Source organism: Rhinichthys klamathensis, unplaced genomic scaffold, assembly GCF_029890125.1.
Source record: "Rhinichthys klamathensis goyatoka isolate OS25496 unplaced genomic scaffold, OSU_Roscu_1.1 h1tg000643l_1, whole genome shotgun sequence".
Lineage (NCBI taxonomy): Eukaryota > Metazoa > Chordata > Actinopteri > Cypriniformes > Leuciscidae > Rhinichthys > Rhinichthys klamathensis.
Window position 1 is genome coordinate 141,410 of NW_026607089.1, and position 23,644 is coordinate 165,053.

At 51.6% G+C, this 23,644-nt stretch overlaps 1 protein-coding gene across 2 annotated transcripts in view; it reads right to left on the reverse strand.

Moving 5' to 3' along the window:
- Positions 1 to 23,644, reverse strand: part of slc9a1b (solute carrier family 9 member A1b) — a 44,072-nt gene that overhangs the window by 15,384 nt on the left and 5,044 nt on the right. For both annotated transcript variants that reach the window (XM_056241443.1, XM_056241442.1), the window contains exons 2-8: positions 22,483 to 22,940; positions 9,628 to 9,878; positions 9,331 to 9,548; positions 8,866 to 9,068; positions 8,645 to 8,734; positions 8,455 to 8,525; positions 7,344 to 7,508 (exon numbers count right to left, since the gene is read on the reverse strand). In XM_056241443.1, the coding sequence (XP_056097418.1) occupies positions 7,344 to 7,508; positions 8,455 to 8,525; positions 8,645 to 8,734; positions 8,866 to 9,068; positions 9,331 to 9,548; positions 9,628 to 9,878; positions 22,483 to 22,940 (1,456 nt within the window). The remainder of the gene's footprint in view (positions 1 to 7,343; positions 7,509 to 8,454; positions 8,526 to 8,644; positions 8,735 to 8,865; positions 9,069 to 9,330; positions 9,549 to 9,627; positions 9,879 to 22,482; positions 22,941 to 23,644) is intronic.

Below are 23,644 nucleotides of genomic sequence, written 5' to 3' on the forward strand. Positions count from 1 at the left end.
TTTCCCAATGAGAGCATATGGCGTAATTTAGATATATTTTTAAGATGGAAAAATGCAGTTTTACAGATACTAGACACGTGGCTTTCAAAAGAAAGGTTGGTATCAAATAGCACACCCAGGTTCCTAACCGACGACGAAGACTTGACAGAGCAGCCATTAAGTGTTAGACAGTATTCTGGGTTATTACGTGTGGAAGTTTTTTGTCCAATAATTAGAATCTCTGTCTTTTCAGAATTTCGTAGTAGGAAATTACTAGTCATCCAATTTTTTATATCAGCTATGCATTCCGTTAATTTTGTGAATTGGTAAGTTTCGTTGGGTTTTGAAGAAATATACAGCTGAGTATCATCGGCATAACAGTGAAAGCTAACTCCATGTTTCCTAATGATATCTCCTAATGGTAGCATGTACAGAGTGAACAGCAGCGGTCCTAGTACTGAGCCTTGTGGTACGCCATACTGAACTTGTGATCGATAAGACATCTCTTCATTTACTGCTACAAACTGATAACGGTCAGTTAAGTATGATTTAAACCATGCTAATGCAATTCCACTAATGCCAACATAGTTTTCTAGTCTATTTAAAAGAATGTTGTGGTCAATGGTGTCAAATGCAGCACTAAGATCGAGTAACACTAATAGAGAGATACAACCACGATCGGATGATAAGAGCAAATCATTTGTGACTCTAATGAGAGCGGTCTCAGTACTATGGTACGGTCTAAATCCGGACTGAAAATCCTCGCAGATATCATTTCTTTCTAGAAAGGAACATAGTTGTGAAGATACTGCTTTTTCTAATATCTTTGACAGAAAAGGCAGATTCAAGATCGGCCTGTAATTGACTAATTCTGTAGGATCAAGTTGTGGTTTTTTAACAAGCGGTTTTATCATAGCCAGTTTAAAGGTTTTTGGTACGTATCCTAGAGACAAAGATGAATTAATGACACAGTGTGTGAGGAGTGTGTGCAGTGAGAGGAGTGTGATGTGAGCGTGTGCAGTGTGAGGAGTGTGATGTGAGCGTGTGCAGTGTGTGAGGAGTGTGTGCAGTGAGAGGAGTGTGATGTGAGCGTGTGCAGTGTGAGGAGTGTGATGTGAGCGTGTGCAGTGTGTGAGGAGTGTGTGCAGTGTGAGGAGTGTGATGTGAGCGTGTGCAGTGTGAGGAGTGTGATGTGAGCGTGTGCAGTGTGAGGAGTGTGTGCAGTGTGAGGAGTGTGATGTGAGCGTGTGCAGTGTGAGGAGTGTGATGTGAGCGTGTGCAGTGAGAGGAGTGTGAGGAGTGTGTGCAGTGTGAGGAGTGCGTGCAGTGTGAGGAGTGCGTGCAGTGTGAGGAGCGTTATGTGAGTGTGTGCAGTGTGAGGAGTGTGAGGTGAGCGTGTGCAGTGTGAGGAGTGTGATGTGAGCGTGTGATGTGAGCGTGTGCAGTGTGAGGAGTGTGAGGTGAGCGTGTGATGTGAGCGTGTGCAGTGTGAGTAGCGTGTGCAGTGTGAGGAGCGTGTGCAGTGTGAGGAGCGTGAGGTGAGCGTGTGATGCGAGCGTATGCAGTGTGAGGAGCGTTAGGTGATGGTGTTCAGTGTGCAGTGTGAGGAGCGTGATGTGAGCGTGTGCAGTGTGAGGAGCGTGATGTGAGCGTGTGCAGTGTGAGGAGTGTGTGCAGTGTGAGGAGTGCGTGCAGTGTGAGGAGTGTGATGTGAGCGTGTGCAGTGTGAGGAGTGTGATGTGAACGTGTGCAGTGTGAGGAGCTTTATGTGAGTGTGTGCAGTGTGAGGAGCGTTATGTGAGTGTGTGCAGTGTGAGGAGCGTTATGTGAGTGTGTGCAGTGTGAGGAGCGTTATGTGAGTGTGTGCAGTGTGAGGAGCGTTATGTGAACGTGTGCAGTGTGAAGAGTGTGATGTGAGTGTGAGGAACGTGATGTGAGCGTGTGCAGTGTGAGGAGCGTGATGTGAGCGTGTGCAGTGTGAGGAGTGTGTGCAGTGTGAGGAGTGCGTGCAGTGTGAGGAGTGTGTGCAGTGTGAGGAGTGTGATGTGAACGTGTGCAGTGTGAGGAGCGTTATGTGAGTGTGTGCAGTGTGAGGAGTGTGAGGTGAGCGTGTGATGTGAGCGTGTGCAGTGTGAGGAGTGTGATGTGAGCGTGTGCAGTGTGAGGAGCGTAATGTGAGTGTGTGCAGTGTGAGGAACGTGATGTGAGCGTGTGCAGTGTGAGTAGTGTGATGTGAGTGTGTGCAGTGTGAGGAGTGTGATGTGAGCGTGTGCAGTGTGAGTAGTGTGATGTGAGTGTGTGCAGTGTGAGGAGTTTGATGTGAGTGTGTGCAGTGTGAGGAGTGTAATGTGAGTGTGTGCAGTGTGAGGAGCGTAATGTGAGTGTGTGCAGTGTGAGGAGCGTTATGTGAGTGTGTGCAGTGTGAGGAGTGTGAGGTGAGCGTGTGCAGTGTGAGGAGTGTGATGTGAGCGTGTGCAGTGTGAGGAGTGTGATGTGAGCGTGTGCAGTGTGAGGAGCGTAATGTGAGCGTGTGCAGTGTGAGGAGCATTATGTGAGCGTGTGATGTGAGCGTGTGCAGTGTGAGGAGCGTAATGTGAGTGTGTGCAGTGTGAAGAACGTGATGTGAGCGTGTGCAGTGTGAGGAGCGTAATGTGAGCGTGTGCAGTGTGAGGAGCATTATGTGAGCGTGTGATGTGAGCGTGTGCAGTGTGAGGAGCGTAATGTGAGTGTGTGCAGTGTGAAGAACGTGATGTGAGTGTGTGCAGTGTGAGTAGCGTAATGTGAGTGTGTGCAGTGTGAGGAGAGTAATGTGAGTGTGTGCAGTGTGAGGAGCGTAATGTGAGTGTGTGCAGTGTGAGGAGCGTTATGTGAGTGTGTGCAGTGTGAGGAGTGTGAGGTGAGCGTGTGATGTGAGCGTGTGCAGTGTGAGGAGTGTGATGTGAGCGTGTGCAGTGTGAGGAGCGTTATGTGAGTGTGTGCAGTGTGAGGAGCATTATGTGAGTGTGTGCAGTGTGAGGAGCGTTATGTGAGTGTGTGCAGTGTGAGGAGCGTTATGTGAGTGTGTGCAGTGTGAGGAGCGTTATGTGAACGTGTGCAGTGTGAGGAGCGTTATGTGAGTGTGTGCAGTGTGAGGAGCGTTATGTGAACGTGTGCAGTGTGAAGAGTGTGATGGGAGTGTGAGGAACGTGATGTGAGCGTGTGCAGTGTGAGGAGCGTGATGTGAGCGTGTGCAGTGTGAGGAGTGTGTGCAGTGTGAGGAGTGCGAGCAGTGTGAGGAGTGTGTGCAGTGTGAGGAGTGTGATGTGAACGTGTGCAGTGTGAGGAGCGTTATGTGAGTGTGTGCAGTGTGAGGAGTGTGAGGTGAGCGTGTGATGTGAGCGTGTGCAGTGTGAGGAGTGTGATGTGAGCGTGTGCAGTGTGAGGAGCGTAATGTGAGTGTGTGCAGTGTGAGTAGTGTGATGTGAGCGTGTGCAGTGTGAGGAGTGTGAGGTGAGCGTGTGATGTGAGCGTGTGCAGTGTGAGGAGTGTGATGTGAGCGTGTGCAGTGTGAGGAGCGTAATGTGAGTGTGTGCAGTGTGAGGAACGCGATGTGAGCGTGTGCAGTGTGAGTAGTGTGATGTGAGCGTGTGCAGTGTGAGGAGCGTTATGTGAGTGTGTGCAGTGTGAGGAGTGTGAGGTGAGCGTGTGATGTGAGCGTGTGCAGTGTGAGGAGTGTGAGGTGAGCGTGTGATGTGAGCGTGTGCAGTGTGAGGAGTGTGATGTGAGCGTGTGCAGTGTGAGGAGCGTAATGTGAGTGTGTGCAGTGTGAGGAACGTGATGTGAGCGTGTGCAGTGTGAGGAGTGTGATGTGAGCGTGTGCAGTGTGAGTAGTGTGATGTGAGTGTGTGCAGTGTGAGGAGTGTGATGTGAGTGTGTGCAGTGTGAGGAGCGTAATGTGAGTGTGTGCAGTGTGAGGAGCGTAATGTGAGTATGTGCAGTGTGAGGAGCGTTATGTGAGTGTGTGCAGTGTGAGGAGCGTAATGTGAGTGTGTGCAGTGTGAGGAACGTGATGTGAGCGTGTGCAGTGTGAGTAGTGTGATGTGAGCGTGTGCAGTGTGAGGAGTGTGATGTGAGCGTGTGCAGTGTGAGTAGTGTGATGTGAGTGTGTGCAGTGTGAGGAGTGTGATGTGAGTGTGTGCAGTGTGAGGAGCGTAATGTGAGTGTGTGCAGTGTGAGGAGCGTAATGTGAGTATGTGCAGTGTGAGGAGTGTGATGTGAGCGTGTGCAGTGTGAGGAGTGTGATGTGAGCGTGTGCAGTGTGAGGAGCGTAATGTGAGCGTGTGCAGTGTGAGGAGCGTTATGTGAGTGTGTGCAGTGTGAGGAGTGTGAGGTGAGCGTGTGATGTGAGCGTGTGCAGTGTGAGGTGAGCGTGTGATGTGAGCGTGTGCAGTGTGAGGTGAGCGTGTGATGTGAGTGTGTGCAGTGTGAGGAGCGTAATGTGAGTGTGTGCAGTGTGAAGAACGTGATGTGAGCGTGTGCAGTGTGAGTAGTGTGATGTGAGTGTGTGCAATGTGAGGAGTGTGATGTGAGCGTGTGCAGTGTGAGTAGTGTGATGTGAGTGTGTGCAGTGTGAGTAGTGTGATGTGAGTGTGTGCAGTGTGAGGAGTGTGATGTGAGCGTGTGCAGTGTGAGGAGCGTGTGCAGTGTGAGGAGCGTAATGTGAGTGTGTGCAGTGTGAGTAGCGTAATGTGAGTGTGTGCAGTGTGAGTAGCGTAATGTGAGTGTGTGCAGTGTGAGTAGCGTAATGTGAGTGTGTGCAGTGTGAGTAGCGTAATGTGAGTGTGTGCAGTGTGAGGAACGTGATGTGAGCGTGTGCAGTGTGAGTAGTGTGATGTGAGTGTGTGCAGTGTGAGGAGCGTGATGTGAGCGTGTGCAGTGTGAGGAGCGTGTGCAGTGTGAGGAACGTGATGTGAGTGTGTGCAGTGTGAGGAGCGTAATGTGAGTGTGTGCAGTGTGAGTAGCGTAATGTGAGTGTGTGCAGTGTGAGTAGCGTAATGTGAGTGTGTGCAGTGTGAGTAGCGTAATGTGAGTGTGTGCAGTGTGAGTAGCGTAATGTGAGTGTGTGCAGTGTGAGGAGTGTGATGTGAGCGTGTGCAGTGTGAGGAGCGTGTGCAGTGTGAGGAGCGTAATGTGAGTGTGTGCAGTGTGAGGAGCGTAATGTGAGTGTGTGCAGTGTGAGGAACGTGATGTGAGCATGTGCAGTGTGAGTAGTGTGATGTGAGTGTGTGCAGTGTGAGGAGTGTGATGTGAGCGTGTGCAGTGTGAGGAGCGTGTGCAGTGTGAGGAGCGTGATGTGAGCATGTGCAGTGTGAGTAGTGTGATGTGAGTGTGTGCAGTGTGAGGAGTGTGATGTGAGCGTGTGCAGTGTGAGGAGCGTGTGCAGTGTGAGGAGCGTAATGTGAGTGTGTGCAGTGTGAGGAGCGTAATGTGAGTGTGTGCAGTGTGAGGAACGTGATGTGAGCGTGTGCAGTGTGAGTGGTGTGATGTGAGTGTGTGCAGTGTGAGGAGTGTGATGTGAGCGTGTGCAGTGTGAGGAGCGTAATGTGAGCGTGTGCAGTGTGAGGAGCGTGTGCAGTGTGAGGAGCGTGTGCAGTGTGAGGAGCGTAATGTGAGTGTGTGCAGTGTGAGGAGCGTAATGTGAGTGTGTGCAGTGTGAGGAACGTGATGTGAGCATGTGCAGTGTGAGTAGTGTGATGTGAGTGTGTGCAGTGTGAGGAGTGTGATGTGAGCGTGTGCAGTGTGAGGAGCGTGTGCAGTGTGAGGAGCGTGATGTGAGCATGTGCAGTGTGAGTAGTGTGATGTGAGTGTGTGCAGTGTGAGGAGTGTGATGTGAGCGTGTGCAGTGTGAGGAGCGTGTGCAGTGTGAGGAGCGTAATGTGAGTGTGTGCAGTGTGAGGAGCGTAATGTGAGTGTGTGCAGTGTGAGGAACGTGATGTGAGCGTGTGCAGTGTGAGTGGTGTGATGTGAGTGTGTGCAGTGTGAGGAGTGTGATGTGAGCGTGTGCAGTGTGAGGAGCGTAATGTGAGCGTGTGCAGTGTGAGGAGCGTGTGCAGTGTGAGGAGCGTGTGCAGTGTGAGGAGCGTAATGTGAGTGTGTGCAGTGTGAGGAACGTCATGTGAGCGTGTGCAGTGTGAGTAGTGTGATGTGAGTGTGTGCAGTGTGAGGAGCGTAATGTGAGCGTGTGCAGTGTGAGGAGCGTGTGCAGTGTGAGGAACGTGATGTGAGCATGTGCAGTGTGAGTAGTGTGATGTGAGTGTGTGCAGTGTGAGGAGTGTGATGTGAGCGTGTGCAGTGTGAGGAGTGTGTGCAGTGTGAGGAGCGTAATGTGAGTGTGTGCAGTGTGAGGAGCGTAATGTGAGTGTGTGCAGTGTGAGGAACGTGATGTGAGCGTGTGCAGTGTGAGTAGTGTGATGTGAGTGTGTGCAGTGTGAGGAGTGTGATGTGAGCGTGTGCAGTGTGAGGAGCGTAATGTGAGCGTGTGCAGTGTGAGGAGCGTGTGCAGTGTGAGGAGCGTGTGCAGTGTGAGGAGCGTAATGTGAGTGTGTGCAGTGTGAGGAGCGTAATGTGAGTGTGTGCAGTGTGAGGAACGTGATGTGAGCGTGTGCAGTGTGAGGAGCGTAATGTGAGTGTGTGCAGTGTGAGGAGCGTAATGTGAGTGTGTGCAGTGTGAGGAGCGTGTGCAGTGTGAGGAGCGTAATGTGAGCGTGTGCAGTGTGAGGAGCGTGTGCAGTGTGAGGAGCGTAATGTGAGTGTGTGCAGTGTGAGGAGCGTAATGTGAGTGTGTGCAGTGTGAGGAGTGTGATGTGAGCGTGTGCAGTGTGAGTAGTGTGATGTGAGCGTGTGCAGTGTGAGTAGTGTGATGTGAGCGTGTGCAGTGTGAGGAGTGTGATGTGAGCGTGTGCATTGTGAGGAGTGTGATGTGAGCGTGTGCATTGTGAGGAGTGTGTGCAGTGTGTGCAGTGTGAGGAGTGTGATGTGAGCGTGTGCAGTGTGACGAGTGTGTGCAGTGTGTGCAGTGTGAGGAGTGTGATGTAAGCGTGTGCATTGTGAGGAGTGTGTGCAGTGTGAGGAGTGTGATGTGAGCGTGTGCAGTGTGACGAGTGTGAGGAGTGTGTGCAGTGTGACGAGTGTGAGGAGTGTGTGGAGTGTGAGGAGCGTGAGGAATGTGTGCAGTGTGAGGAGTGTGTGGAGTGTGAGGAGCGTGAGGAATGTGTGCAGTGTGAGGAGTGTGTGGAGTGTGAGGAGCGTGAGGAATGTGTGCAGTGTGAGGAGTGTGATGTGAGCGTGTGCAGTGTGACGAGTGTGAGGAGTGTGTGGAAACTCACGGTATGGCCACTGCAGTGCTCAGACTGGCTGAACTGTTGCTCTCCAGCAGCATCATGGCCTGTTTGAGCTCCATCTTATTGTAGAAGGAGATGAGCTGCGGTTCCTGCGATCGCTCTCCAGTGATTAGACACCGCTTGATGTAACGCTTATTAAACCGATTCAGCCTGCAGAAGAACACGCATTAAAAAATAGAAAGTTTACAAGATCTGAAATACAAGAGTTCAGCCTGTGAACACCTGGCATCATTTACTCGCCCTTATGTCTTCTGCACACAGATAAATACATCAGATAAACGCTAATAAAGCGTCACTGTTTTTGGCCTTGTTACGACCCTGCGTTTCCCTTGCTCGCCTGCTGGGGGCGGTGTTCTTCAGGAGGGCGTGGGAGATCGCACACCCCTGTTACCTGCTCTCGATTTGATTGTGGAGAGGATAAAACCTTGGATTCCACCCTCTCCACGCCACTTCGTCCAGGGGATTGGCAGCCTCTGGAGGAGTCACTTGTTTTTGCGACGTTTATATTTGTTTACAGACCATACCAACCTTTTCTTATTCCCCATCTGGATTATGATTTTGTCCCCTTATGATTTTGAACCCTAGACTTTGTTATCCTAAGTTGTTTACACTTTTGTTGTAAGCTAATAAAACTTCTTGCAAGTCATTTTCTTGTACTTGTATCGCTTTATGTACGGTCGAAACGAGCTGGCCGTAACAGCCTTCAAAACTATTTTGACCAAAACTGAACATTCATTTTTTGCAGAATTTTTTTCTTTTGCTGAAATTTTTAATTATCACTATGTTTGGCATTGTTTTTGTGTAGAGTACAAAAGAAGAAGGCCAACAGACCTAATTTAAGTTGTTATTCACGGTTCAAAGCTTCTGAGAATCAAGGCCTCCACAGTTCATAAAACTCATTTGGAGATTAAACCAAATTGCGTGTACTTGGGATTTAAGAATCTAAATCGGTACTCTGATGTTTTTTGGAGAGCATCTGGGCACTGTATGGAAAAGCAGTGTGAACATTGATTCACAACATGAGGATAAAGAGTAAACAATGACAAGATTTTCAGTTTCAGCTGGACTTTTCCTGCAATGCTGGTCTGAAACGCACTTGTCCCTCCAGTGATGATGTCCGTAGTGTCCGCACACGCCCTCTATTCCAGTTAGCAAAAGTTCCAGAAACTGCAGGAGACACAAAACAGGAGCATTTAACATTTTAATCATCCATTAACCGTCCAGCCGAGCAGTTCTCGGCTAGCCTACATCACGTGTTTCTCAGTCTTTGAGATCAGGTACACTACCTGAGTGTGAATCTCCTCATTTATTGAACTTTTACTTTGTTTCCTCTTCTTGACGGCCAGAAGGTCAACGAGGGGTCGAATCGTCATTCCCTAAAAAACATCGGCAGGTTGATGGTGATCACGTGACGGAAGCCGAAATGCCAGAAACCACCGGCTACAGTATTTCCTACAACTGGATGGATATTCTTCAGCTAAAGGGAGTGAGTGTCCAATTCTCTCACCTGCACAAACACAGTGAAGAAGATGACGGTGATGATGGCGGTGAGAAACATGTCCTTCATGGGAAAGTCATCACTAGACAGCAGGAACGCCAGCGAGAAAGCGATCGCGCCCCTCAAGCCCCCGTAAGCCACAATGAACTGATCCTTCCCACTCAGCTTCACCATGCGGTACTTATTAATGATGTGCGTTAAACCGATCACACCTGCACGACACACCAACACACAAAACTCACAGCTTACAGACAGATTATATCTGGAAATACGCAAAACAAGCCAATAAAGGCTTATCCCTACTTTCAAAGAATTTTAGGAGGTTTTGTACAAGGGTTAGGGTCAGACACCAATCACACGTATCTGTTAGATACACACTACTGTTCAAAAGTTTGGAATAATTAAAAAATTTTAATGTTTCTGAAAGAGTCTCTTCTGCTCACTCTAACTAGCGTAGCATGAGGAGATGCTCACCCAGAATCCTGGAAAGCAGACAGAGGACGATGGTGATGGTGACAAACGTCCAGTTCCAGGCGTGCGGCCCGGCCACCGTCGACACGCCCAAGAAGATGAAGATCAGAGTCTCGCTCACGCTGCTCCACATTTTCAGGAAGTACTTGATGGTGGTGTAGGATTTGTGGGAAATGTTGGCCTCCACGTAGGGCCGCATCACCACGCCACACGCGATGAGCCTGAGAACCGCACAGAAACTCCAGCGTGAGACACAAGCACAGACTCTGGGCTCATTAGCAGTGGGAACGCCAGACTCACGCCATGATGCCGGACAGGTGGAAGACCTCGGCAGACAGATACGCCATGTAACTGTAGACGAAGACGAAGAGCGGCTCGATCACACGGGTGTGCGCCGTGAAGCGTGAGGTGAAGGCCGCCAGAACGCCGTACACGCCGCCCACCATCACTCCGCCCAGCGACACCACGAAGAAACACACAACGCCCAGAAACATGTCGAGCGCCGTCACCTCGCCCACATGCGCAAACTCCTCGAACAGGTGATACAGGACCTGAAGGAAACACACACTTACTGTAGCTCATGTATAAACATCGAAAAAGACATTTGAATGAAGGAGCTTTGACTTCTTCACTGTGTGACTCTGACGATGTGATGTCAGCTGAACCCTGATGGCTGATGGGATTTGATGGAGATCCGACAGAAAACAGGGCGGATCTACAGCAGACCAGCGTTCTCTGATCTCAGATGCCACACATTTTTTTAAACAGTTACAGTGCATCCAGAAAGTATTCACAGCGCTTCACTTTTTCCACATTTTGTTGTGTTACAGCCTTATTCCAAAATGGATTAAATTAATTATTTTCCTAAAAATTCTACAAACAATACCCCATAATGACAACGTGAAAAAAAAATAGTTTGAAATCTTTGCAAATTTATTTAAAATAAAAACGAAAAAAATCACATGACACTCAAAATTTAGCTCAAGTGCATCCTGTCTCCACGGATTATCCTTGAGATGTTTCTACAACTGGATTGGAGTCCACCTGTGGTAAATTCAGTTGATTGGACATGATTTGGAAAGGCACACACCTGTCTATATAAGGTCCCACAGTTAACAGTGCATGTCAGAGCACAAACCAAGCCATGAAGTCCAAGGCATTGTCTGTAGACCTCCGAAACAGGATTGTCTCGAGGCACAGATCTGGGAAAGGGTGCAGAAACATTTCTGCAGCATTGAAGGTCCCAATGAGCACAGTGGCCTCCATCATCCATAAACGGAAGAAGTGTGGAACCACCAGGACTCTTCCTAGAGCTGAGCTATCGGGGGAGAAGGGCCTCAGTCAAGCAGGAGACCCAGAACCCAATGGTCACTCTGGCAGAGCTCTCTCTGTGGAGAGAGGAAAACCTTCCAGAAGAACAACCATCTCTGCAGCTCTCCACCAATCAGGCGGAAGCCACTCCTCAGTAAAAAGTTCATGACAGCCCGCCCGGAGTTTGCCAAAAGGCACCTGAAGGACTCTCAGACCATGAGAAACAAAATTCTTTGGTCTGATGAAACAAAGATTGAACTCTTTGGCCTGAATGGCAAGCGTCATGTCTGAAGGAAAGCAGGCACTTCTCATCACCTGGCCAATACCATCCCTACAGTGAAGCAGCATCAGCTGTGGGGGTGTTTAACAGCAGCAAGGACTGGGAGACTCATCAGGGTCGAGGGAAAGATGAGGAACTGGGAGACTCGTCAGGATCGAGGGAAAGATGAGGAACTGGGAGACTCGTCAGGGTCGAGGGAAAGATGAGAAACCGGGAAACTCATCAGGGTCGAGGGAAAGATGAGGAACTGGGAGACTCGTCAGGATCGAGGGAAAGATGAGGAACTGGGAGACTCGTCAGGGTCGAGGGAAAGATGAGGAACTGGGAGACTCGTCAGGATCGAGGGAAAGATGAGGAACTGGGAGACTCGTCAGAATCGAGGGTAAGATGAGGAACTGGGAGACTCGTCAGGATCGAGGGTAAGATGAGGAACTGGGAGACTCGTCAGGATCGAGGGAAAGATGAGGAACTGGGAGACTCGTCAGGATCGAGGGAAAGATGAGGAACTGGGAGACTCGTCAGGATCGAGGGAAAGATGAGGAACTGGGAGACTCGTCAGGATCGAGGGTAAGATGAGGAACTGGGAGACTCGTCAGGGTCGAGGGAAAGATGAGAAACTGGGAGACTCGTCAGGATCGAGGGAAAGATGAGGAACTGGGAGACTCGTCAGGGTCGAGGGAAAGATGAGGAACTGGGAGACTCGTCAGGATCGAGGGAAAGATGAGGAACTGGGAGACTCGTCAGGATCGAAGGAAAGATGAGGAACTGGGAGACTCGTCAGGATCGAGGGAAAGATGAGGGACTGGGAGACTAGTCAGGATCGAGGGAAAGATGAGGAACTGGGAGACTCGTCAGGATCGAGGGAAAGATGAGGAACTGGGAGACTCGTCAGGATCGAGGGAAAGATGAGGAACTGGGAGACTAGTCAGGATCGAGGGAAAGATGAGGAACTGGGAGACTCGTCAGGATCGAAGGAAAGATGAGGAACTGGGAGACTCGTCAGGGTCGAGGGAAAGATGAGAAACCGGGAAACTCGTCAGGATCGAAGGAAAGATGAGGAACTGGGAGACTCGTCAGGGTCGAGGGAAAGATGAGGAACTGGGAGACTCGTCAGGGTCGAGGGAAAGATGAGGAACTGGGAGACTCGTCAGGATCGAGGGAAAGATGAGGTACTGGGAGACTCGTCAGGATCGAGGGAAAGATGAGGAACTGGGAGACTCGTCAGGGTCGAGGGAAAGATGAGGAACTGGGGGACTCGTCAGGATCGAGGGAAAGATGAGGAACTGGGAGACTCGTCAGGATCGAGGGAAAGATGAGGAACTGGGAGACTCGTCAGGATCGAGGGAAAGATGAGGTACTGGGAGACTCGTCAGGATCGAGGGAAAGATGAGGAACTGGGAGACTCGTCAGGGTCGAGGGAAAGATGAGGAACTGGGAGACTCGTCAGGATCGAGGGAAAGATGAGGAACTGGGAGACTCGTCAGGATCGAGGGAAAGATGAGGAACTGGGAGACTCGTCAGGATCGAGGGAAAGATGAAGGACTGGGAAACTCATCAGGATCGAGGGAAAGATGAGGAACTGGGAGACTCGTCAGGATCGAGGGAAAGATGAGGAACTGGGAGACTCGTCAGGATCGAGGGAAAGATGAGGAACTGGGAGACTCGTCAGGATCGAGGGAAAGATGAAGGACTGGGAAACTCGTCAGGATCGAGGGAAAGATGAGGAACTGGGAGACTCGTCAGGATCGAGGGAAAGATGAGGAACTGGGAGACTCGTCAGGGTCGAGGGAAAGATGAGAAACCGGGAGACTCGTCAGGATCGAGGGAAAGATGAGAAACCGGGAGACTCGTCAGGATCGAGGGAAAGATGAGAAACCGGGAGACTCGTCAGGATCGAGGGAAAGATGAGAAACCGGGAGACTCGTCAGGATCGAGGGAAAGATTAGGTACTGGGCGACTCGTCAGGATCGAGGGAAAGATAAATGTACAGAGACATCCCTGATGAAAACCTGCTCTGGATCTCAGACTGGGGCGACGGTTCATCTTCCAACAGCACAACGACCCTCAGCACACACCCAAGATAACAGAGGAGTGTCTACGGGACAGCTCTGTGAATGTCCTTGAATGGCCCAGCCAGAGCCCAGACTTGAACCCGATTGAACATCTCTGGAAAGATCTGAAAATGGCTGTGCACCAACGCTCCACATCCAACCTGATGGAGCTTGAGAGGTTCTGCAAAGAAGAATAAGATAAACTGCCCCAAAAATAGGTGTGCCAATGAATTTAATCCATTTTGGAATAAGGCTGTAACATAACAAAATGTGGAAAAAGTGAAGCGCTGTGAATATTTTCCGGATGTACTGTAGATACTAAAGTAAGTGAGTGTTATTTAATTTCTGTGTAATATTTGTTTAAATGTAAAAATCATTGCTTATAAGTTAAAAAAAAAGTCCAGGTTCTATGCATAAATACTAGCATAGTGTTTGTTAAGTAGGGCTGCACAACTGGTCAGCATTTTGTGATTATATATCAATATGGTTATAAAGTAATAATAATAATAATGACTACTTCTAAAAATATATATAGTACTAAAAAATAAGAAAAATTACTTTAGTAATTTTTTACTGTAAAATAAAAGTATTTAAGAAAAAAATAATTTTATATTACAACTGTATAACTACAATCCTAATATTCATGGCTGTCTTAATTTCTTAATTTTCAAAGATTAAACCATCAAGCTTTTATTTTAGCAGAAAACCGCACCGTGTTTGTGAAGATGTTTGTTAAAGCGACTCAAACTCAGAGCAGATGCAGATGGAGTAAGGGTTACCACACACACACACACACACACACACACACACACACACACACACACACACACACACTCACTCTCAGCGGCGGATCATGAGCGGATCAGAGCTGTGCTTCACACACGCATGTTCATATATATTTAACAGCACTAAGTGTGTGAGCTTCAGTGAGGAGTGTGTGAGCTTCAGTGGGGAGTGTGTGAGCTTCAGTGGGGAGTGTGTGAGCTTCAGTGAGGAGTGTGTGAGCTTCAGTGAGGAGTGTGTGAGCTTCAGTGGGGAGTGTGTGAGCTTCAGTGGGGAGTGTGTGAGCTTCAGAGGGGAGTGTGTGAGCTTCAGTGGGGAGTGTGTGAGCTTCAGAGGGGAGTGTGTGAGCTTCAGTGAGGAGTGTGTGAGCTGCAGTGGGGAGTGTGTGAGCTTCAGTGAGGAGTGTGTGAGCTGCAGTGGGGAGTGTGTGAGCTTCAGTGGGGAGTGTGTGAGCTTCAGTGGGGAGTGTGTGAGCTTCAGTGAGGAGTGTGTGAGTTTCAGTGAGGACTGGAGTGTGTGAGCTTCAGTGGGGAGTGTGTGAGCTTCAGTGAGGAGTGTGTGAGCTTCAGTGGGGAGTGTGTGAGCTTCAGTGGGGAGTGTGTGAGCTTCAGTGGGGAGTGTGTGAGCTTCAGTGGGGAGTGTGTGAGCTTCAGTGAGGAGTGTGTGAGCTTCAGTGAGGAGTGTGTGAGCTTCAGTGGGGAGTGTGTGAGCTTCAGTGAGGAGTGTGTGAGCTGCAGTGGGGAGTGTGAGCTTCAGTGAGGAGTGTGTGAGCTGCAGTGGGGAGTGTGTGAGCTTCAGTGAGGAGTGTGTGAGCTTCAGTGGGGAGTGTGTGAGCTTCAGTGGGGAGTGTGTGAGCTTCAGTGGGGAGTGTGTGAGCTTCAGTGAGGAGTGTGTGAGCTTCAGTGGGGAGTGTGTGAGCTTCAGTGGGGAGTGTGTGAGCTTCAGTGGGGAGTGTGTGAGCTTCAGTGGGGAGTGTGTGAGCTTCAGTGAGGAGTGTGTGAGCTTCAGTGGGGAGTGTGTGAGCTTCAGTGAGGAGTGTGTGAGCTTCAGTGGGGAGTGTGTGAGCTTCAGTGGGGAGTGTGTGAGCTTCAGTGGGGAGTGTGTGAGCTTCAGTGGGGAGTGTGTGAGCTTCAGTGAGGAGTGTGTGAGCTTCAGTGGGGAGTGTGTGAGCTTCAGTGGGGAGTGTGTGAGCTTCAGTGGGGAGTGAGTGAGCTTCAGTGGGGAGTGTGTGAGCTTCAGTAAGGAGTGTGTGAGCTTCAGTGAGGAGTGTGTGAGCTGCAGTGGGGAGTGTGTGAGCTTCAGTGGGGAGTGTGTGAGCTTCAGTGGGGAGTGTGTGAGCTTCAGTGGGGAGTGTGTGAGCTTCAGTGGGGAGTGTGTGAGCTTCAGTGAGGAGTGTGTGAGTTTCAGTGAGGAGTGTGTGAGCTTCAGTGGGGAGTGTGTGAGCTTCAGTGAGGATTGTGTGAGCTTCAGTGGGGAGTGTGTGAGCTTCAGTGGGGAGTGTGTGAGCTTCAGTGGGGAGTGTGTGAGCTTCAGTGGGGAGTGTGTGAGCTTCAGTGAGGAGTGTGTGAGCTTCAGTGAGGAGTGTGTGAGCTTCAGTGAGGAGTGTGTGAGCTGCAGTGGGGAGTGTGTGAGCTTCAGTGGGGAGTGTGTGAGCTTCAGTGGGGAGTGTGTGAGCTTCAGTGGGGAGTGTGTGAGCTTCAGTGGGGAGTGTGTGAGCTTCAGTGAGGAGTGTGTGTGTTTCAGTGAGGACTGGAGTGTGTGAGCTTCAGTGGGGAGTGTGTGAGCTTCAGTGAGGAGTGTGTGAGCTTCAGTGAGGAGTGTGTGAGCTGCAGTGGGGAGTGTGTGAGCTTCAGTGAGGAGTGTGTGAGCTTCAGTGGGGAGTGTGTGAGCTTCAGTGGGGAGTGTGTGAGCTTCAGTGGGGAGTGTGTGAACTTCAGTGAGGAGTGTGTGAGTTTCAGTGAGGACTGGAGTGTGTGAGCTTCAGTGGGGAGTGTGTGAGCTTCAGTGAGGAGTGTGTGAGCTTCAGTGAGGAGTGTGTGAGCTTCAGTGAGGAGTGTGTGAGCTGCAGTGGGGAGTGTGTGAGCTTCAGTGAGGAGTGTGTGAGCTTCAGTGGGGAGTGTGTGAGCTTCAGTGGGGAGTGTGTGAGCTTCAGTGGGGAGTGTGTGAGCTTCAGTGAGGAGTGTGTGAGCTTCAGTGAGGAGTGTGTGAGCTGCAGTGGGGAGTGTGTGAGCTTCAGTGAGGAGTGTGTGAGCTTCAGTGGGGAGTGTGTGAGCTTCAGTGGGGAGTGTGTGAGCTTCAGTGGGGAGTGTGTGAGCTTCAGTGAGGAGTGTGTGAGTTTCAGTGAGGACTGGAGTGTGTGAGCTTCAGTGAGGAGTGTGTGAGCTTCAGTGGGGAGTGTGTGAGTTTCAGTGAGGAGTGTGTGAGCTTCAGTGGGGAGCGTGTGAGCTTCAGTGGGGAGTGTGTGAGCTTCAGTGGGGAGTGTGTGAGCTTCAGTGGGGAGTGTGTGAGCTTCAGTGGGGAGTGTGTGAGCTTCAGTGGGGAGTGTGTGAGCTTCAGTGAGGAGTGTGTGAGTTTCAGTGAGGACTGGAGTGTGTGAGCTTCAGTGAGGAGTGTGTGAGCTTCAGTGGGGAGTGTGTGAGTTTCAGTGAGGAGTGTGTGAGCTTCAGTGGGGAGCGTGTGAGCTTCAGTGGGGAGTGTGTGAGCTTCAGTGGGGAGTGTGTGAGCTTCAGTGGGGAGTGTGTGAGCTTCAGTGGGGAGTGTGTGAGCTTCAGTGAGGAGTGTGTGAGCTTCAGTGGGGAGTGTGTGAGCTTCAGTGAGGAGTGTGTGAGCTTCAGTGGGGAGTGTGTGAGCTTCAGTGAGGAGTGTGTGAGCTTCAGTGGGGAGTGTGTGAGCTTCAGTGGGGAGTGTGTGAGCTTCAGTGGGGAGTGTGTGAGCTTCAGTGGGGAGTGTGTGAGCTTCAGTGAGGAGTGTGTGAGCTTCAGTGGGGACTGGAGTGTGTGAGCTTCAGTGGGGAGTGTGTGAGCTTCAGTGGGGAGTGTGTGAGCTTCAGTGAGGAGTGTGTGAGCTTCAGTGAGGAGTGTGTGAGCTTCAGTGGGGAGTGTGTGAGCTTCAGTGAGGAGTGTGTGAGTTTCAGTGAGGACTGGAGTGTGTGAGCTTCAGTGAGGAGTGTGTGAGCTTCAGTGGGGAGTGTGTGAGTTTCAGTGAGGAGTGTGTGAGCTTCAGTGGGGAGTGTGTGAGCTTCAGTGAGGAGTGTGTGAGCTTCAGTGAGGAGTGTGTGAGCTTCAGTGAGGAGTGTGTGAGTTTCAGTGAGGACTGGAGTGTGTGAGCTTCAGTGGGGAGTGTGTGAGCTTCAGTGAGGAGTGTGTGAGTTTCAGTGAGGACTGGAGTGTGTGAGCTTCAGTGGGGAGTGTGTGAGTTTCAGTGAGGACTGGAGTGTGTGAGCTTCAGTAAGGAGTGTGTGAGTTTCAGTGGGGAGTGTGTGAGCTTCAGTGGGGAGTGTGTGAGCTTCAGTGAGGAGTGTGTGAGCTTCAGTGGGGAGTGTGTGAGCTTCAGTGGGGAGTGTGTGAGCTTCAGTGGGGAGTGTGTGAGCTTCAGTGGGGAGTGTGTGAGCTTCAGTGAGGAGTGTGTGAGCTTCAGTGGGGAGTGTGTGAGCTTCAGTGAGGAGTGTGTGAGCTTCAGTGAGGAGTGTGTGAGTTTCAGTGAGGACTGGAGTGTGTGAGCTTCAGTGGGGAGTGTGTGAGCTTCAGTCTGGAGTCTGTGAGCTTCAGTGGGGAGTGTGTGAGCTTCAGTGGGGAGTGTGTGAGCTTCAGTGGGGAGTGTGTGAGCTTCAGTGGGGAGTGTGTGAGTTTCAGTGAGGAGTGTGTGAGCTTGAGTGGGGAGTGTGTGAGCTTCAGTGAGGAGTGTGTGAGCTTCAGTGGGGAGTGTGTGAGCTTCAGTGGGGAGTGTGTGAGCTTCAGTGGGGAGTGTGTGAGCTTCAGTGAGGAGTGTGTGAGCTTCAGTGAGGAGTGTGTGAGCTTCAGTGAGGAGTGTGTGAGCTTCAGTGGGGAGTGTGTGAGCTTCAGTGAGGAGTGTGTGAGCTTCAGTGGGGAGTGTGTGAGCTTCAGTGAGGAGTGTGTGAGCTTCAGTGAGGAGTGTGTGAGCTTCAGTGGGGAGTGTGTGAGCTTCAGTGGGGAGTGTGTGAGCTTCAGTGGGGAGTGTGTGAGCTTCAGTGGGGAGTGTGTGAGCTTCAGTGAGGAGTGTGTGAGCTTCAGTGAGGAGTGTGTGAGCTGCAGTGAGGAGTGTGTGAGCTTCAGTGGGGAGTGTGTGAGCTTCAGTGGGGAGTGTGTGAGCTTCAGTGGGGAGTGTGTGAGCTTCAGTGGGGAGTGTGTGAGCTTCAGTGGGGAGTGTGTGAGCTTCAGTGAGGAGTGTGTGAGCTTCAGTGGGGAGTGTGTGAGCTTCTGTGGGGAGTGTGTGAGCTTCAGTGGGGAGTGTGTGAGCTTCAGTGAGGAGTGTGTGAGCTTCAGTGGGGAGTGTGTGAGCTTCAGTGAGGAGTGTGTGAGCTTCAGTGAGGAGTGTGTGAGTTTCAGTGAGGAGTGTGTGGGCTTCAGTGAGGAGTGTGTGAGCTTCAGTGGGGAGTGTGTGAGCTTCAGTGGGGAGTGTGTGAGCTTCAGTGAGGAGTGTGTGAGCTTCAGTGAGGAGTGTGTGAGCTTCAGTGAGGAGTGTGTGAGCTGCAGTGAGGACTGGAGTGTGTGAGCTTCAGTCTGGAGTCTGTGAGCTTCAGTGGGGAGTGTGTGAGCTTCAGTGAGGAGTGTGTGAGCTTCAGTGGGGAGTGTGTGAGCTTCAGTGAGGAGTGTGTGAGCTTCAGTGGGGAGTGTGTGAGCTTCAGTGGGGAGTGTGTGAGCTTCAGTGAGGAGTGTGTGAGCTTCAGTGAGGAGTGTGTGAGCTGCAGTGAGGAGTGTGTGAGCTTCAGTGGGGAGTGTGTGAGCTTCAGTGGGGAGTGTGTGAGCTTCAGTGGGGAGTGTGTGAGCTTCAGTGGGGAGTGTGTGAGCTTCAGTGGGGAGTGTGTGAGCTTCAGTGAGGAGTGTGTGAGCTTCAGTGGGGAGTGTGTGAGCTTCTGTGGGGAGTGTGTGAGCTTCAGTGGGGAGTGTGTGAGCTTCAGTGAGGAGTGTGTGAGCTTCAGTGGGGAGTGTGTGAGCTTCAGTGAGGAGTGTGTGAGCTTCAGTGAGGAGTGTGTGAGTTTCAGTGAGGAGTGTGTGGGCTTCAGTGAGGAGTGTGTGAGCTTCAGTGGGGAGTGTGTGAGCTTCAGTGGGGAGTGTGTGAGCTTCAGTGAGGAGTGTGTGAGCTTCAGTGAGGAGTGTGTGAGCTTCAGTGAGGAGTGTGTGAGCTGCAGTGAGGACTGGAGTGTGTGAGCTTCAGTGGGGAGTGTGTGAGCTTCAGTCTGGAGTCTGTGAGCTTCAGTGGGGAGTGTGTGAGCTTCAGTGGGGAGTGTGTGAGCTTCAGTGGGGAGTGTGTGAGCTTCAGTGGGGAGTGTGTGAGCTTGAGTGGGGAGTGTGTGAGCTTCAGTGGGGAGTGTGTGAGCTTCAGTGGGGAGTGTGTGAGCTTCAGTGGGGAGTGTGTGAGCTTCAGTGAGGAGTGTGTGAGCTTCAGTGGGGAGTGTGTGAGCTTCAGTGAGGAGTGTGTGAGCTTCAGTGGGGAGTGTGTGAGCTTCAGTGAGGAGTGTGTGACCTTCAGTGAGGAGTGTGTGAGCTTCAGTGGGGAGTGTGTGAGCTTCAGTGGGGAGTGTGTGAGCTTCAGTGAGGAGTGTGTGAGCTTCAGTGAGGAGTGTGTGAGCTTCAGTGGGGAGTGTGTGAGCTTCAGTGGGGAGTGTGTGAGCTTCAGTGAGGAGTGTGTGAGCTTCAGTGGGGAGTGTGTGAGTTTCAGTGAGGAGTGTGTGAGCTTCAGTGGGGAGTGTGTGAGCTTCAGTGGGGAGTGTGTGAGCTTCAGTGAGGAGTGTGTGAGCTTCAGTGGGGAGTGTGTGAGCTTCAGTGGGGAGTGTGTGAGCTTCAGTGAGGAGTGTGTGAGCTTCAGTGGGGAGTGTGTGAGCTTCAGTGAGGAGTGTGTGAGCTTCAGTGGGGAGTGTGTGAGCTTCAGTGGGGAGTGTGTGAGCTTCAGTGAGGAGTGTGTGAGCTTCAGTGGGGAGTGTGTGAGCTTCAGTGAGGAGTGTGTGAGCTTCAGTGAGGAGTGTGTGAGCTTCAGTGGGGAGTGTGTGAGCTTCAGTGGGGAGTGTGTGAGCTTCAGTGGGGAGTGTGTGAGCTTCAGTGGGGAGTGTGTGAGCTTCAGTGAGGAGTGTGTGAGCTTCAGTGAGGAGTGTGTGAGCTGCAGTGAGGAGTGTGTGAGCTTCAGTGGGGAGTGTGTGAGCTTCAGTGGGGAGTGTGTGAGCTTCAGTGGGGAGTGTGTGAGCTTCAGTGGGGAGTGTGTGAGCTTCAGTGGGGAGTGTGTGAGCTTCAGTGAGGAGTGTGTGAGCTTCAGTGGGGAGTGTGTGAGCTTCTGTGGGGAGTGTGTGAGCTTCAGTGGGGAGTGTGTGAGCTTCAGTGAGGAGTGTGTGAGCTTCAGTGGGGAGTGTGTGAGCTTCAGTGAGGAGTGTGTGAGCTTCAGTGAGGAGTGTGTGAGTTTCAGTGAGGAGTGTGTGGGCTTCAGTGAGGAGTGTGTGAGCTTCAGTGGGGAGTGTGTGAGCTTCAGTGGGGAGTGTGTGAGCTTCAGTGAGGAGTGTGTGAGCTTCAGTGAGGAGTGTGTGAGCTTCAGTGAGGAGTGTGTGAGCTGCAGTGAGGACTGGAGTGTGTGAGCTTCAGTCTGGAGTCTGTGAGCTTCAGTGGGGAGTGTGTGAGCTTCAGTGGGGAGTGTGTGAGCTTCAGTGGGGAGTGTGTGAGCTTCAGTGAGGAGTGTGTGAGCTTCAGTGGGGAGTGTGTGAGCTTCAGTGGGGAGTGTGTGAGCTTCAGTGAGGAGTGTGTGAGCTTCAGTGAGGAGTGTGTGAGCTGCAGTGAGGAGTGTGTGAGCTTCAGTGGGGAGTGTGTGAGCTTCAGTGGGGAGTGTGTGAGCTTCAGTGGGGAGTGTGTGAGCTTCAGTGGGGAGTGTGTGAGCTTCAGTGAGGAGTGTGTGAGCTTCAGTGGGGAGTGTGTGAGCTTCTGTGGGGAGTGTGTGAGCTTCAGTGGGGAGTGTGTGAGCTTCAGTGAGGAGTGTGTGAGCTTCAGTGGGGAGTGTGTGAGCTTCAGTGAGGAGTGTGTGAGCTTCAGTGAGGAGTGTGTGAGTTTCAGTGAGGAGTGTGTGGGCTTCAGTGAGGAGTGTGTGAGCTTCAGTGGGGAGTGTGTGAGCTTCAGTGGGGAGTGTGTGAGCTTCAGTGAGGAGTGTGTGAGCTTCAGTGAGGAGTGTGTGAGCTTCAGTGAGGAGTGTGTGAGCTGCAGTGAGGACTGGAGTGTGTGAGCTTCAGTGGGGAGTGTGTGAGCTTCAGTCTGGAGTCTGTGAGCTTCAGTGGGGAGTGTGTGAGCTTCAGTGGGGAGTGTGTGAGCTTCAGTGGGGAGTGTGTGAGCTTCAGTGGGGAGTGTGTGAGTTTCAGTGAGGAGTGTGTGAGCTTGAGTGGGGAGTGTGTGAGCTTCAGTGAGGAGTGTGTGAGCTTCAGTGGGGAGTGTGTGAGCTTCAGTGGGGAGTGTGTGAGCTTCAGTGGGGAGTGTGTGAGCTTCAGTGAGGAGTGTGTGAGCTTCAGTGAGGAGTGTGTGAGCTTCAGTGGGGAGTGTGTGAGCTTCAGTGAGGAGTGTGTGAGCTTCAGTGGGGAGTGTGTGAGCTTCAGTGAGGAGTGTGTGACCTTCAGTGAGGAGTGTGTGAGCTTCAGTGGGGAGTGTGTGAGCTTCAGTGGGGAGTGTGTGAGCTTCAGTGAGGAGTGTGTGAGCTTCAGTGAGGAGTGTGTGAGCTTCAGTGGGGAGTGTGTGAGCTTCAGTGGGGAGTGTGTGAGCTTCAGTGAGGAGTGTGTGAGCTTCAGTGGGGAGTGTGTGAGTTTCAGTGAGGAGTGTGTGAGCTTCAGTGGGGAGTGTGTGAGCTTCAGTGGGGAGTGTGTGAGCTTCAGTGAGGAGTGTGTGAGCTTCAGTGGGGAGTGTGTGAGCTTCAGTGGGGAGTGTGTGAGCTTCAGTGAGGAGTGTGTGAGCTTCAGTGGGGAGTGTGTGAGCTTCAGTGAGGAGTGTGTGAGCTTCAGTGGGGAGTGTGTGAGCTTCAGTGGGGAGTGTGTGAGCTTCAGTGAGGAGTGTGTGAGCTTCAGTGGGGAGTGTGTGAGCTTCAGTGAGGAGTGTGTGAGCTTCAGAGAGGAGTGTGTGAGCTTCAGTGGGGAGTGTGTGAGCTTCAGTGGGGAGTGTGTGAGCTGCAGTGGGGAGTGTGTGAGCTTCAGTGGGGAGTGTGTGAGCTTCAGTGAGGAGTGTGTGAGCTTCAGTGGGGAGTGTGTGAGCTTCAGTGGGGAGTGTGTGAGCTTCAGTGGGGAGTGTGTGAGCTTCAGTGGGGAGTGTGTGAGCTTCAGTGAGGAGTGTGTGAGCTTCAGTGGGGAGTGTGTGAGCTTCAGTGAGGAGTGTGTGACCTTCAGCTGGTTCATCATCATCAGAGCCACTGTAAGTCAATCACTGAGTGAAACACTGTGAGGCTTTCATTGATCTGTCAGATGGAGCTTCTGACTGATGAAGACGAGGGACAGTTTGGGAAACTCTTGAAATGTTTCAGCTGCAGATTCGTCATTCTCACCACGGTCACGGCGTCGTTCAGCAGAGACTCCCCGAACACTAGAATGTGCAGAAGCTCGTTGATGTGTATCTCCTGGAAGACGGCGAGCACCGCCACGGGATCCACGGCTGAGACGATGGAGGAGAACAGCAGACAGGACAGCAGATCCACCGAGGCCAGGCGCTCCTCCAGCCGACACACACCGTACAGCACCGCACCCATGAAGAACACGTTCCACAGCGTCCCCACCACCGCGAACATCAGGATGGTGCCGGCGTTCTCGGAGAAGGGCCTGATGGGAAGGAAGTATCCGGCGTCCAGAATGATGGGCGGCAGTAGACACAAGAAGAAGAGCTGAGAGTCGAGGACCGGAACCTTCCCGCCCAGCACACGGATCAGACCCCCGACCAGCAGCCCCACCACGATCAGCAGACAGCTCTCAGGAACCACAGCGGACACATGCGGGATCAGGTGGAAGCCTGACCACACACACACACACACGGACACACAGACAGACACACACAGACAGACAGACAGACAGATAGACATAGACAAACACACACACACACAGAGACAGACAGAACAGACAAACACACGCAGACACACACACGCACACACACACACACACACACACACGCACACACACACAGACAAACACACACGCACACACACACACACACACACACACACACAGACAAACACACACGCACACACACACAGACAAACACACACGCACACACAAACACAGACACACACACACATGGACACACACACAGACACACACACACATGGACACACAGACAAACACACACGCACACACACAGACACACGGACACACAGACAGACACACACACAAACACACGCACACACACGCACACACACACACACACGCACACACACACACACGCACACACAGACAAACACACACGCACACACACAGACAAACACACACGCACACACACACAGACAAACACACACGCACACACAAACACACACACACACACATGGACACACACACAAACACACACACACACACGGACACACAGACAGACACACACACACACACACACACAGCCACACACAGACAGACAGACAGACAAACACACACGTACACACACGCACACACACACACGCACACACACACACACGCACACAAACACACACAGACACACACAGACACACA